Here is a 15,808-nt window from a genome sequence, read left to right on the forward strand (position 1 = left end):
GATTTGACCGGGTTTGCTGGCACTTTAGTGTTGTGTCTTGAGGAAATGGGTCTTGAAATTTTCATGATTACATTGTTTTAATAAATTTTTAAAGAGTTGGGGCATCTGAGTTCCCTTAGTGTGAACTCCAGCAGAAGCCCTACCAGGCATGTGCAGTTCTTACAGCCGTCTGTCCAGGACTCAAATTCTCGGTAGGTGGTTCCCTTCATGGTGCAGGTCCTTTCACAATAGCACTGATCCAATCTATTCATTCGCTGCTCAGCTCGAGACAGCTGTGGCACAAAGGAAGGGGTTTGTATTGTTCACCATTCCAGCAACACAGAAATGCAAAATACATCAGGAGGCATCTCATTTTTTTCAGCGTATAGCAGTAATGATAGCTGTGCTCATCTATTATTTTACAAATATGTTTAAGCCAAAATTTAAAAGAGAAAAGATCCCCCCCTTTCTTTTTGTAAATTTGGTTCCTGCCTTTTAAAAAAAAAAAAGCATAATTCATAGGATATAAATGAAGGCTACGTAAAAATGGCATCATTCACAATGAGAAAAGCATTTTCCACTTTTAAAAATGTCTCATTTCATGAATATGTTTACTCAAGTGAAAAAAAAAAACAAATTCCAGAACTTATATTGTGTCAGAAAAAAATCACGCTACAACTTGCAGGTTCCCAGTAACTACCATGCAAGATGAAAAACAATCTGGTGAAATTGCAAGTAAACTTGAAACATGCATAGGACAGTGAATACTCCTACAACAGCAACACTGTAGTAGAAAGCATTTGTGGGAACATTTCCTTGGCAAAATTCTAGTGTCCATATCCTTTACAAAGCCCCCTCACCTCTGTCCTTACAAAGAAAAATAAGTAAAAATAAATAATAATGAAAACTAAAATAATAAATTCTACTGTAATAAGCAGTGTAAAAACCAGGTAATCAGTCTCATTTATGATTTACTGAATCATGTGCTATACAGATGGCTAGGGTTTGAATATTTATAAGCCCTTTCCTCGGGCAGAGATCTAGATTCGATGCCAACAAACAATATAGTGTAAGAAAAGTCTCAAAGGTAAACATTTGTGGTTATAAAAAAAACTATAAAGAACATCAAGGATCTTGAGCTCCCCACACTATATTTCTAAGTAGCTTTTACCTTGGCTGATGTTTTGGCTAAAATGTCCTGCAGCTCCATGATTTTCTGCACGAGCCCATGGAAGTCATTGCAGGTTGGACAGGCTGGAATTACAAACACTACATTGGTCAAGTTGTATTTATAAGGAGGTCAATCTAGTTAAGTCTATGCTGACAACTAATATGTGGGAACTCCAATTTCAAACTGACATTGTGGACAAAATTAAGCAAGAAGCACACTTTTCATCACACAGTGCAAGAACTAATGGACTTACTGCGATTAAGATCGGGGCACTGAGCAATAAATCCTTGGGGCATGACAAGTAATTGCACATCTTGCATTATACCCTGTGTGCGAAAAATTTTAAAAAAGACATATTACTTTCATCTACCCAAATTATGTTCTACAGTCAAGTTCATGAAGGAAAACATTATAAGATAGACTCACCAAGATCCCTGAACAAAATCTTTTTGAATACATTACTTCTATTCCAAACCAAAGGGAAAGAAATAATACATCAGGCAAAATAGATGGTTACCCACGTATTCTTCTATTGATAATATTTTTAAAGCCTTAAGATTAAATGTCAAGATATAATTAATAGGGAACAGTCATGTTGTTTTGAGAAGTTATTTTTAGTTAGCTACTGGAGAAAGGCTTGAAAATGACCTTTAAAAATCAACCCGAAAAATCACTTCTGGTTTCAGCAACAGTGAAACGGGTAACAATTTTAAATTAACTGCAATCATCAGAAAGGAAGAGACAGAAAAACTGAGTCATAACAGCAATGCTCATTTGAGCATTTCTCATTTTTCAGTTGGATATTTTCAAACTAATTTCTCAATCTATTTTTTTTAATTTTTTAAAAATGTTTTTATTTATTTATTTTGAAAGAGAGGGGAAGGGGCAGAGAGAGAGGGAGAGAGAATCCCAAGCAGGCTCTGCACTGATATGGAGTTTAATCTCACAAACCATGAGATCATTACTTGAGCCAAAATCAAGAGTCAGATGCTTAACCAACTGAGCCACCCAAGTGCCTCCACTAATTTCTCAATTTATAAAGGACAACAGATTCATTATACAGCTGCAGAAAGACTTAGCAAGAAGTCCTTAAAAGTACAGAATGTTCAGCGTGAAATTAAAAAAAATTCCAGCTAGAAATGACCCATTTACACAGAGGGCCACAGCACATGTTTACAGGTAGAATTTACGTGTATCCTTAGTCACTAAGGTTTAATTAGCTTCCACCTTCCTGGGCTCTTAAACCGAAGGCCAATGGTAGCTCAAAAATGACCTCATCAGACATACTCCAGCTGTCTCTTTCACTTACCATCCCTCTCTCTTCTTTCATCAACTTTATATATATTTTCAATTAAAATTTGTTTTATTCCTTTGAAAAATGCAAACAGAATGTTTAATGACAGGAGGACAGTAGCAACATATTCTCAAGATAATTTTTAATGTACCTACAAAATATACCAAATACTGGCTTATATCTCCTATATGTTTAATGCAATTAATAGCATAGTATAAGAAGACTGTCAATGTGAATGATAAATATTTTAGTATACTGTGTGGAATTTCTAGATCTGTTGTGTGCTAGGAGTTTGGATTAAAAAGGCAACTTCTGTACAAACTCCTATCACTTGGAAACAGCAAAATGAAAACAATGCTACCATGTACAGTTATACAATCTGTGCACTGTACAACTCCACTGGACACAATTCACTCTACAATAAAAATTATAACCCCTAGAATAGTACACATAATTGATGTGTAAGAAGGATTCTGAGGCCGCATCCAAGCTCCATGGGAAAGACCATCATGGTTAAATAGAGGAGAGACTTGGCATCTACAAATTTGTCATCCCTAACGTGGGAAAAAAGCACTGATTTTCTTAGGACCCGTAAGCATGGAATCAATTTCTTATGACTGGCTTTGGGCAAGTCACTTAACGCCCCTGAGCAGGTCTACGCACATGTAAAAGAGAAAAAAAAAAAAAGAGCCTACATCAAAACCTACATAAGATTCGAGAATAATATATACAAGGCACCTGGTTTCCAGGTAACTAACAGTGTAAGTTTTAATTTTTTTTTAATGTTTATTTATTTTTGAGACAGAGGGAGACAGAGCGCAAGTGGGGGAGGGGCAGAGAGAGAGCCAGACACAGAATCTGAAACAGGCTCCAGGCTCTGAGCTGTCAGCACAGAGCCCGATGCGGGGCTCAAACCCACGAACCGTGAGATCATGACCTGAACCGAAGTCGGACGCTCAACCGACTGAGCCACCCAGGCACCCCTAACAGTGTAAGTAAGTTTTAAAAATACCTTCCCAGGATTACAAACCTTAGTTAGAACACAGTTTCAAAATTACTGGTACCTACTCTACCCAGAAATCCAGGAGTAGGACACAGAATCTATTATTCTTCAGTTAACAATCATTTTCTGAGTCACTTCTATATTATAGGCACTGTCATAGTCCCTGGGGGGAAATGATTACACTATGGGCTTGTAGTCAAGCAATTTTCTGGACTTTATTTCTTCATCCTTAAGATAAAGAAATTTAACTGGGATGTCTTTTAGATCATCTAAAATGATGAAATTCTATGGAGCGTGTCTCTAAGTAGACACTAAAAAAAAGGTACAAGTTATGACTGCTTTCTAGTTTTGACAGATTTGTGCATATATATATATATATTCTCTTTTCACTTTCTGAATACAGAAAGACCTTGAATAGTGAATACTGAAACGTTTTCAATCCTCTATTATTAACATCCCTGTAAAAGTATGAGCAAAGGTTATGTTTCAATGGTAGACAGTTTATTTGTATATTAACATCTTAGGTTTTTATGACTTTGAATGCCTAATCTCAATAATGATATGTTAATTTCCTGATTGCAAAGTTGTGATCATCTCTGTAATGTCTAAAGATCAAATTTATTCAGGAAAAAAGAGAAAATACTGTAGGCCACCTAAATAAAACATTAGTGTCCAAAAAGTAGACACAAATAGAAAAAAAATACACAAATCAAATTATTTTGTTTCACACCACAAAGAGCAAAACATAATTTTCCAAACTAATTAGAAAGCGTTTATATTTACATGTTATGATCCGCCCTTAGCCAAAAAATACCTTAAAATATCCGTGTGCATTATTTCTCTGTCCCAGCCAAAACGTTGTGCCCAGAGGCAAGTCAGTGGAGGGCTTTTCCACCACTCTTTCATATATCCTGCAAAAAAAGAAACATCAAATAATGTGAGTGAACACTAATTTTATAGAATCTTCCACTTCCTGAACTGAGAACATTTCACTTACTTATTGCAGTCAATGTGTAAAACCAAATGGGAAGCACTGATGGCTAAAGAGAGCTTGTGCCACTTATCGTCAGCCAAAATGTAAGGAAATACTTCTGTGTGAGGGTGGTGACTGCCTGAGCGATAATGAAGTCTGACTTCATTCCGGTGGCCACTGCTTTCCAGTTCTAGGTACCTGCATAGAGAAGAAGCATATGGGACACCTTGAAAATAAAGTTCAAAAATTATTGACAAGACCTCCATCTCCACAAAGATCGAGTATATGTTTTCCCAACTCCTCCCATTGAGTACAACTAAACGTTATATTATAAAACAAACATAAGAAGAGTCTAAAATATGGAACAGAGAAAGAAAATCAGTGAAGGACTGCAGGACCCAAAGTGGTGGTTTCCTAGGTTTTCTTTTTGCCTCATATCCCCAGACTTGGAGCTAAAGAAGCCAGCAACCTGGAAATACTAAGTGATGCAGACCCCCAAATAAATAAATTACATATATATATTTATATGTGTGTGTGTATTTATTATATATAAATAAATTGCATATATATGTATATATAGGTGTATATATATTCCAGAAAAACTTTCTGTCTCTAACCAAGTGCCAGGGAATGGGAAGGCTAGTAAGAGAAAATCTTTTAGAGAATAACCACTCTATTCCAGACAAACACCACAGAAAACAACTATGGTTCCATCCCCAACCAGGCTAGTGAAGGCTAGCGGAGCCTAGATTTCTACCTTCTTCAGGCAGAAATCAGGTACCCAACACCTCTACTAGGGTAATGACAAAAAAGGCCAAGTAGAGATCCAAGACTTTAAACACAGCCAACCAGTAATGAGAACCCCCCACCCCCGAATATGGTATCAGTGGAGACCACATGGGAGGAACCTGGACTTCCATCCTCATCTGGCAGTAACAAAGCATATCGCCCCCTTTTCACTGGAATCGTGTCAGACAAGACATAGGGGAGAGTCAGAACTTTTACCATCACCCAGCAGTAATGAGACCACCCCAACCACAGTGTCAGTGGGGAGTTGGAACTTCCACCCCCATGCAGAAATAATACAAGCTCCCTTTCAGTTTGCAATAAAAGACCAAATGGGGAACCTCCTCCACCTGGAAGTAACAAGATGACAGTTTCCCGTCTCCTACCAGATCAATGTCACAGAAAACTAGCTAAAACAGGGAAATCAAATAAGATACAAGTCTCAGAACTTCTATGAAATGGTTAGTTGTCAATTGAAAATCATATGCCATACCAAAAACCAAGAAGATCTCCAATTTTTTAAAAATGTTTATGTTTATTTATTTATTTTTGAGAGACACACACACAGACTGTGAGTGGGGGAGGGGCAGACACAGAATCCGAAGCAGGCTCCAGGTCTGCTGTCAGCACAGAGCTGGAAGTGGGGCTCAGACCCAAAAACCAGGAGATCATGACCTGAGCTGAAGTCAGATGCTTAACTGACTGAGCTACCCAGGGGCCTCTAGAAGATCTACAATTTAATGAAAAAAAAAGACAGTCAAAAGATATCAATACCATAATGATAGCGATGTTAGAAATACCTAGCAAAGATTTTGAAGACACTTTGATAAAAACAAGAACTTATTGACATATTTGGGCACACTTGAAACAAATGAAAAAATAGAAAGCCTCAGCAAACAGATAGAAGAACAAAATAAACATATAAAAAAGAACCAAATGGAAGTTTTATAATTGAAAAATACAACTGGAATAAAAAAGCTCAAAGGATGGGCTAAACAATAAAAGGAGGGGGCCAAGAAAAGAACTAGCTAACTGAAGATAGAACAAAAATAATCCAATCTGAATAGAGATAAAAATAGACTAAAAAAATGAACAGGCTCAGAGACCTGAATTACTATAACAAAAGATCTAACATTCATATAAGTAGAGTCCATAAACAAGGAAAAAGAGGGTAGACTGAAAAAGTACTAGATAAATCATGACTGAAAACTTCCCAAACTTGAGAAGAGACATAAGCTCACAGATTTAAGACTCTAAGAAACCTCCAAACAAGATGAATTAATATAAATACTCATTATCATTAAACTTCTGACCAAAAACAAAGAAAAAAGCATTGAAAGCAGCCAGAAAAAAATTGACAAGCTATCAATAGGGAAAAACAATTAAAGTGGTAGTGGATTCCTCAGCAGAAACAATGGAAGCCAGAAGAAAGTGGCACGATAGTGTTCATAGGATGAAAGTAAAGGTTTTAGTCCAGAATCTTATACCCACCAAAAACATCCTTCAGAAATGAAGGAGAAATCAAGACATTCTCAAATGAAGGAAAGCTAAGGTACTTTGAATCAAGTTTTTCACTCAGATATGTCATGTTTAAGGTACTTAATGAACACTGAAGACGATACATAGAATACTTAGATCTGCAAAGTCTGACAAGAGAGAGGAATTGGGAAATCATAGGCATAAAGATTACACTGAAAGCCACGAAGGCACAGCCATGAAGAATGCTTGAACATTTTGAGGAGGAACCAGCAAAGCAAACCAATAAATGTGGCTAATAAGATTAAAGGAGCTAAAAATGAGAGTGGTGACTCAGAGGCCTAATGATGAAGAAGCTACCTCAAGAAAGAGGAGGCAATCAACTGTATTAAATGCTGCCAAGAACACCAGGAAGATGAAGTCTTAACCACTGGATTTAGCAAAACAGACGTGTTTGATAAGCCTAAAATTATTTCAGAAAACCATATAGGGAATAAAGTCTGCTTGAAGTAGGGTCAAGAGAGAAGAGGCAGACAGAAATAAGAGGCAAATGTAGACATTTTGGAGAAAGGGGAAGGTGGCTATGGAAAAACATGTAGTCAAAGGAGATCTGTCTTTAATTGGTAAGAAATACTACTCATGTTTGTATGCTGCTGGGAATAATCTTGTAGAAGAAGGAAATTAGCTATAATTGGAAGAGAAAATAAACTGGATAAAACAGAAACTAAAATAAAACACAGACTATTTTTTAACTACCAAAAAATTAAAAATTCCTCAACAGAAGAGATATGATAAATAAAATCTGATAACAAATGGCATTCTGTAAGACAAGAATGCAGAGAAATAAGCATGCTGATACACTATTAATGCAAAATAAATTGACACAGACTTCTTGAAGGGTAGTTTGGTAAAACTATCAACACATTAAATGTGCATACTCTTTAAATCAGTAATTCCAAATCTGAAAATCAATCCTGCAAAATAACACCACAAATTAGCAATGATACATGCAGAAAGTGCTCACTGCAGATTTATTTAAAATAGTAAAAATCTGACAGAATGCCAACTATCCACTCATAGGGCAGTTATGATACATCCATACCCTGGAACATTCTATACAAGAATGAAGTTCAGACATGAAACAATGCATAGTTTACTATTAATAAACAAACAAAAACTATAGAAACCCATTTTGTTTGATGAAACTCTGTGTGTGTGTGTGTGTGTGTGTGTGTGCACGCACGCATTTGTGTGTATTTAGAGAAAAATAAAAGATCAAGAAGGATACTTCTCAAAATGTTAACACTAGTTACCACAGGGGAGTACAATCAATTAGGGGAAGAGATGTGAAGAGACTTCTCACGTATTTTTATATCCCTGAATTTTCTTCACTAATTATGTATTACTTCTTTAATGTTTATATATATATGAGCTCTATTTTAAGACAAAAAATAAAATGAGTAGTCAATAATATAACCCATGCTTAGGACTTATCAAGAATAAATAAAACTCCAACTTATGTGGTTTTTTTATACAGAAGACACCAACCAGAGAATCCTCTCTATATTATTTGATAACAAGTATTCATTATCTAATCAATTAAACTAGTAAATTCTATAATGATAGAGACATGTTTGCATTTTTTGCTAAATACCATCAGCATATGCACTGCCCCATTGCTATATACCTGTTAGTTCTTAACACACTGTGGCAAGAACCCTGGTGCTTCGGTCAGGCATCCTCCTCTAGATACTACTAGAAATGTCACCTGCACTGGGTTCCTAAACTTGAGGCATTAAAAGTAGCTTTTAATAATAATAAGGCTCACACTATGCCCTACAAACAAGAACAACCCTGGAGAAGTTAAATATTTTACCAAAAGTCACATTTTCATTAGCATCACTCACTCAATTAAAAAAAATGAAATAGACACACAAAACATATACAAAAAAACATTCAGTGAAGAGAAAAAATAAATAATAATGTAAAACACCAAGAAGTGTGCCTAGTACATGGATAGTATTCAATAAATATTAGCTCTCATTAAAAGAAGGAAAAACAGGTTGAAAGAAGTTAATCCACATCTTTAAAACCAGTCACTATTAAGTATACAAAACCGTACGAAGATGTGAGGTTGCATGAAAATACGATTATTCCATAGTTACAAGTTACAAAGCGTCGTAATGAACACTGGGTCTAGTTCAATGAATCATTTTTCTAATAACAGCCATATTCATTTCCAGAAGTCCGCTGTCCCCCACTGGGTGGTGTCTCAGTGGGACACAGACCTGGCTCGCCTCCCCTTGGGTCCCCTCTCCAAGGCTCAGCAGAACAGACTGGTTAAACACCTCAGCCTACAGCCTGAGGAGTCACATCCCAATACCCCTCTCAACAGTGGCAAGCTACTTCACCTCTCTGTGTCTCATTTGGTATCTCAACTATAAAGCAGGGTGTGGGGGAGGGGCGCCTGGGTGGCTCAGTCAGTTAAGCATCCGACTTAGGCTCAGGTCACGCGATCTCATGGTTCGTGGGTTCGAGCCCTGCATCAGGCCCTGGGATTCTGTCTCTCCCCCTCCCCTTTGCGCTCTCTCTAAAAATAAATAAATATATTTTTAAAAAACAAACTGTAATGTGGAGATATGAACTATAATTGCCTCAATGGACACCTGTAAGGATTTGAATGAGTTAATTTAAGAAAGCACTCAGAATGTTACTCAGTACACACAAAATACTCAATAACGATAGTACACGTTAGTTATCTTTTTCAACTCAAAAAGCAAAGGTGTCATATCCTCCTTCTTCTTTCTCAGGGTGTAGCCAGTGATGGACTGATGCCATGCCCTAGCAATCAGACACTCTTTCTTGAGATTCTTGATGGGAGCACAGTAAGGAGCAGAGCGAGAAGGCACCCACATTGCGCTAAGGCAGCAACATCCTCGTCAGTTCTGTTCCGGTCACTCTGCATCTTGTTTCCTGTTTGCTGGTCCACCAGAGTGCCTTTGGTTATTATTTGTTCCAAATTCTGATGCCTCAGGCTCTCATCAGTTCCGTAAGCTGCCCTACCACCCAGCATCTCCAAAGTCACCTTACAGCTAAGAACCTGAACTGATATACTATAATTGTGACCATGGAAAAAAACATAGAATTACAATAAAATGTATCAACGTCTTTAAAGCAATTATTGAGTGATAGAACCATGAGTGATTTTTAACCTTCTTTTTATTGTCCTTTGTTTTCCGTGTTATGTTCAATGAGCATTTATTACCTTAAATTAAAAACCACATTTTAAATTCAGAGATGATAATTTGTTACACCTGAACCTATCATGTCTCTCTGATTTGTTACTCATAATTTTGTGAAGTAACTAAAACCAGAAATAAAGTTCACCCTTTATAATAATTTATGCCCTTGTTATTCAAATATCCTTTGCATTGGCAGAAATATAAACTAATTTAAGATTAGGCTTCAGAGAAACAGGCGACAGTGGCAGGACATCATTCATTTTAACAACCTCCTTCATAACTCAAGATCAAGGGATGAAAATAAGGTTGCATCTTATCTGACAAAAAGGTTACACAACACGAAATGAGAATTTTTCCACCACCTTAAATTAAACCCAAATTGAAGAATGATCAGATCTTCTCAGTACAGGTCTTCCTCAACTTGCAACAGGGTTATGTCCTGATAAACCCATCATAAGTTGAAAATGCATTTAATACACCTACCCTACAGAGCATCATAGCTAATGCCTAGCCTCCCTTAAACGTGCTCAAAACACTTCTATCAGCCTACGGCTGGGCAAAATCATCTGGCACAAAGCCCATTTTATAATAAAGTGTTGAATAACTCGTGCAATTTATTGAATACTGTACTGACAGTAAAAAACAGAGCAGTCATACAGGTTTAGAATGATTTTAAGTGTGTGGGTGTCTACCCTTGTGGTTGCATGACAGACCGGGAGCTTTGGCTCGCTATGGCTGCCCAACATCACAAGAGACTATCGTATCACATGCCACGAGCCTGAGAAAAGATCAAAATTAAAAATTAAAAAACAAGTTTCTACTGAATGTATAGCACTTTCTCACCACTATAAAATAAAAATATTGTAGGGCAAGCCATCATAAATATAAGACCGCCTATATATTCAGCTAGAGGCCATTTGTTAGTAAGTCACCTGGTGGAAAGCTACACGCACTTCTAGTGCCAAAAATATCATTAGTGTAGCTCATGGAAGGCACAATTACAAAGGAGTTATATGTACAGGCTCTGGAATGGAAAACCCAGCTCAGCTTCTCACTACTGCCTAGGACCCAACTTCTTGCTGCCTCAGTTTCCTCATCTGTAAAATGAGGACTCATTGTGATAATCCATAGAAAGCAGGGTATCTGACACACAGTAATCACTCAGTAAATGGTAACTATTTTATCATTTGTGAATACATAATCCCAATTAGTGATCACTTATAAAGCCCAGCTTCTGGAAGCCAATTCTGTGAATAACAAGCAATTTGAACACATCTTTGTCAGGGGAAAGAATCCAAAACCGGAAGACAGAAGTTACAGACAAAAACGGAAGATTAACCCACTCATAGAAACTGGTTGGCAGCACTGGTCATAAGGGCTCTAGTATAACCAACAAAATATGAGAGGTGGAGTGCAGTGGTTGGGCCAAAATTACTGAGTTCAGCAGCTTGTCCATTTGTTATACAAAACTGACTGTTACACCTTGCACTTCCATTAATTCCTCAGATGTTGAGGGAGATGGGAAAGTGGGGGAGAAAGTATATTTTTTGGCATCCTTTATTAGAACCATATTGATTCTATTTTTGTTAGTTAGCTTGTTTTTAATAACATGTTGCCATCAGAGCAAGGCAGTATGATGTGGTAGTTTAAGAGGCCTGAGACTTACTCCTGTCTCCACTCTTTACTACGATGATGGGCAAGTGAAAAATCCTAAGTGTCAGTTTCCTCTCCTATCAATTAGAGAGAAAAAGAACTTTAACCTTATATGGTCGTTTTCCGAATTCAACAAAGTAAGGGATGTTAAGGGTTTACTCTGCACAGTTCTTGACAGTGAGCACTCCATACATGTCATGATTATGATTTATATTTCCTATGGAGATGTATTTAAACATCACCAAATTTTCAGGGTGGATTTGAACTTAAGCATGAATCTCAGACAGAAAGTATTTCAGTGAGAATCTACCCAATTAACAATGCTTCGAGTCTCAAATATGATACTCATCCAGTTGTTTGAGTAAATCCAAAGACCAATAATTCATGATTTACTGAGGCCTGTCATTTCATTTTTATAAAACAAAGACCCTCCTTACAGTAAATCATAAAGGGAGGAGGATTTTCAAACTACAATTTATGAATGCAAATAATATAGCAAATATTTACTAGGGGCACAGAGTATATAGCAGTGACCAAGGCCAAATGGCACTGAAGCTTAGAGATCCTCAATAATAAACATATTATTAAGTGAAAGTTAAACTTAGCCATTTCAAAACTAGTAACAATATTACTATATAAGTCTTGCTGTAAGGATGAGAATGTGGCCATATCAGTGAGGAAAACAAAGCTTCTTCCTGAATAATATGCCAGAAGCCAAAATTATATCAGCAAGGGGAAGTATCAGTAGAAAATGGAATTAATTCATGACTGAAGTGCTGGCATCCAACATGATGGCTTGAATAAAAACCTCCCCAGCTTACTACTCTATACAACTGAGTTTATTAGAAAATAAAAGGAAAAATCAGCCAGTTAAGAAATTAAGGTAATTAATTATTATTGGTGATGAGGCCAGCAAGACACAAAGAAATTCTAAGAAACAACACTTTGAGCCATGATCCTGGAAGGGAGCCTCCTCCTTCACTAAGTCCTCTTTAGTGGCATTGGGTGTATTATTAAAATATCAATTTGAGGAAGGTCTTATACAAAGTTGGGGAAAGAACAGATACAATAAAGCACTAATAATAAGTGGGTATTCCACAACACAAGGGTATCCATGAGAGTCACACAGTTTGAAAGAAGCCACTGGATAAAAGGCAGTACCTACTTAATGCTAGGTTATCATTGTCTCAGCTCTCTTAGTTGTGACTGAGACCATGCAGGTAGAAATTAGAGCAAGACTGGAAAGAAAGGGTTCAAGGAAATAGAAGACTCAAAGGAAATGAGCCTTCCCTATTTTATCAAGAATGAATACAAGAACACACTGTCCTAAGGTTGAGGAAGACTCTCTGCGGAATATGGACTTCTCTGATGACCAGAAAATGCATACATGAAAATGTGTACATACTTGGCTTGCAAATTCTACAAGGGATTCACAGATTCCAAGAAATCCATTCATGGACTCCAAGCTCGGTATTGTTCCATTACAGGAAGACCAAACAGAATATGGTTACTTGCAAAAATTTCACAATGTGGTGTTACATACATGTAATGTTTTTGATATAAAATAATAGGTTATAATTAGACAAAAATTCAGAAAATATACAAAAGCATTAAGAAGAAAATTAAGATCACTAACGGTTCTGTTGGAAAGAGATGATTCATATTAACAATTTTCCATATATGATTGGCAGTCCTTTTCACTTAACCATACACTCTGAACATCTTTCCATGTCAATCAAGAAAAGCCACATCCTTTTTATTGCATGGTTTTTTATAGTATAACTGTGCCATAATTTATTTAACATCCAATTTCCTATTACTATTTCCAGTTTTTCATTCTTAATAAAAAATGTTTCAATACATGTCAACTATACTTCAAAAATATTTCAATACATATTTCTTTGTGCACTTGCACAATTAACTTTTTGGAATAAATAACTATAAATGAAATTTCTGGCTCAAATATTATACATATTTCAAAGAGATCTGTTATATTTATTCATTCACTCACTCATTTATTCATTCAACAAACAAATATTTTTTGAACAGCAAACAAAACCTAAAGTTAGCAAAAGGGAGGAAATATTAAATATTACAGCAGAAATAAAAGATACAGAAACTAAAAAACAAAAAAACAAACAAAAAACCAAACAGTAGAACATATCATAGAAACCAGGAGCTGGTTCTTTGCAAAAATTAATAAAATTGGTAAACCTCTAGCCAGACTTATCAAAAAGAGAAGAGAAAGGACCTAAATAAATAAGATCACAAATAAGGAAGGAGAAATACAAACAATTATAAGCAAAAAATATGAAAAACTATATGCCCTGTCTTGTTCTTGACTGTAGAGCAAAAGCTTTCAGCTTTTTCCCATTTAGGATATTAGCTGCAGGTTTTTAATATATGGCCTGTATTATGTTGGGGTATGTTCTCTCTAAACCTACTTTGTTGAGGGTTTTTATCATGAATGGATGTTGTACTTTGTCAAATGCTTTTTTGCATCTATTGAAATGACCGTATGGTTCTTATCCTTTCTTTTATTAATGTGGTGTATTGTGTTGATAGATTTGTGAATACTGAACCACCCTTGCATCCCAGGAATAAATCCCACTTGATCATGCCACTTTTATTTACATAATACTGGAAGTATTAGCCACAGCATTCAGAACACAAAAAGAAATAAAAGGCATCCAAGTAAAGAAAGAAGTAACTTTCACTACATGCAAATGACATGATACTATACATAGAAAACTTGAAACACTCCACCAAAACACTGCTGCAACTGATGAACGAATTCACTAAAGCCACAGAATACAAAATCAACATACAGAAATGTATCACATTTTTTACGTAGAACAATGAAGCACCAGAAAGAAAAATTAAGGAATCAATCGCATTTACAATTGCACCCAAAAAAGTAAGATACATAGAAATAAACTTAATCAAAGAAATGAAAGACTTGAACTCTAAAAACTATAAAACACAGACAAAAGAAATTGAAGATGACACAAAGAAATCTTAAGACATTCCATGTCTACACTACCCAGAGAAATCTACACAATTCAATGCAAATTCAATTGCATCCAATGCAATCTCTTTCAAAACACCAGCATTTTTCACAGAGCTACAACATACAATCCTAAAATGTGTATGGAACCACAAAAGATCTCAGATAGCCAAAGCAATCTTAAAAAAGAAAAACAAAGCTGAAGGCATCACAATAGCAGACTTCAGGTTATATTACAAAGCTGTAGTGATCAAAACATTATGGTACTGACCCAAAAACAGACACACAGATCAAAGGAGCAGAGTAGAAAACCCAGAAATGAAGCTACAATTATATCGTCAATTAATCTTCAACAAAGCAGGAAAGAATATCCAATGGGAAAATATATAAAGGTCTGCTCAACAAATTGTGTTGGGAAAATTGGACAGCAAAAGAATGAAATTGGATCGTTTTCTTACACTACAAATTCAAAATGGACGTGAGACCTGAAACCATAAAAATCCTAGAAGACAACACAAGTAGTAACTTCTTTCACATGGGCCATAGCAACTCCTTTCTAAATACGTCCCCTGAGGCAAGAGAAATAAAAGCAAAAATAAACAATTGGAACTATATCAAAATAAAAAGCTTCTGCAGAGTGAAGGAGACAACCAACAAAACTAAACAGCAGCCTATGGAATAGGAGAATATATTTGCAAATTATATATCAGATAAAGGGTTAGTATCCAAAGTATATAGTTTATAAAACTAAACACCCCCAAAATGAATAATCCAATTAAAAAATAATCAGAAGACATAAATAGACATTTTCCCAAAAAAGACATACAAATGGCCAACAGACACATGAAAAGATGTTCAACATCATGTACTATCAGGGAAATTAAAATAAAAAACACAATAAGATGTCACCTCACACCTGTCAGAATGGCTAAAATCAACAACACAGGAAACAACAGGTATTGGTGAGGATGTGGAGAAAAAGGAACCCTCTTGCACTGTTGGTAGGAACGTAAATTGGTGTGGCTGCTGTGGAAAACAGTATGGAGTTTCCTCAAAAAATTAAAAATAAAAATACATATGATCTAAAAATTGCACTAGTGGGTATTTACCCAAAGAAAATGAAAACATTAATTTTCACTAATGTTTATTGAAGCACTATTTACAATAGGAAAGTTATGGAAGTAGCTCAAGTGTCCATCGATAGATGAATGAATAAAGAGGTGG

At 36.0% G+C, this 15,808-nt stretch overlaps 1 protein-coding gene across 4 annotated transcripts in view; it reads right to left on the bottom strand.

The window, feature by feature from the left end:
• The window catches only part of NELL2 (neural EGFL like 2), a 390,253-nt gene that overhangs the window by 241,204 nt on the left and 133,241 nt on the right, over positions 1 to 15,808 (bottom strand). For all 4 annotated transcript variants that reach the window (XM_045061670.1, XM_023256973.2, XM_019834835.2 and 1 more), the window contains 5 exons: positions 4,445 to 4,618; positions 4,262 to 4,358; positions 1,404 to 1,476; positions 1,151 to 1,233; positions 144 to 272 (listed from right to left, as the gene is read on the bottom strand). In XM_045061670.1, coding sequence (XP_044917605.1) covers positions 144 to 272; positions 1,151 to 1,233; positions 1,404 to 1,476; positions 4,262 to 4,358; positions 4,445 to 4,618 — 556 coding nt within the window. The remainder of the gene's footprint in view (positions 1 to 143; positions 273 to 1,150; positions 1,234 to 1,403; positions 1,477 to 4,261; positions 4,359 to 4,444; positions 4,619 to 15,808) is intronic.

This window comes from Felis catus, chromosome B4, assembly GCF_018350175.1.
Source record: "Felis catus isolate Fca126 chromosome B4, F.catus_Fca126_mat1.0, whole genome shotgun sequence".
NCBI lineage: Eukaryota > Metazoa > Chordata > Mammalia > Carnivora > Felidae > Felis > Felis catus.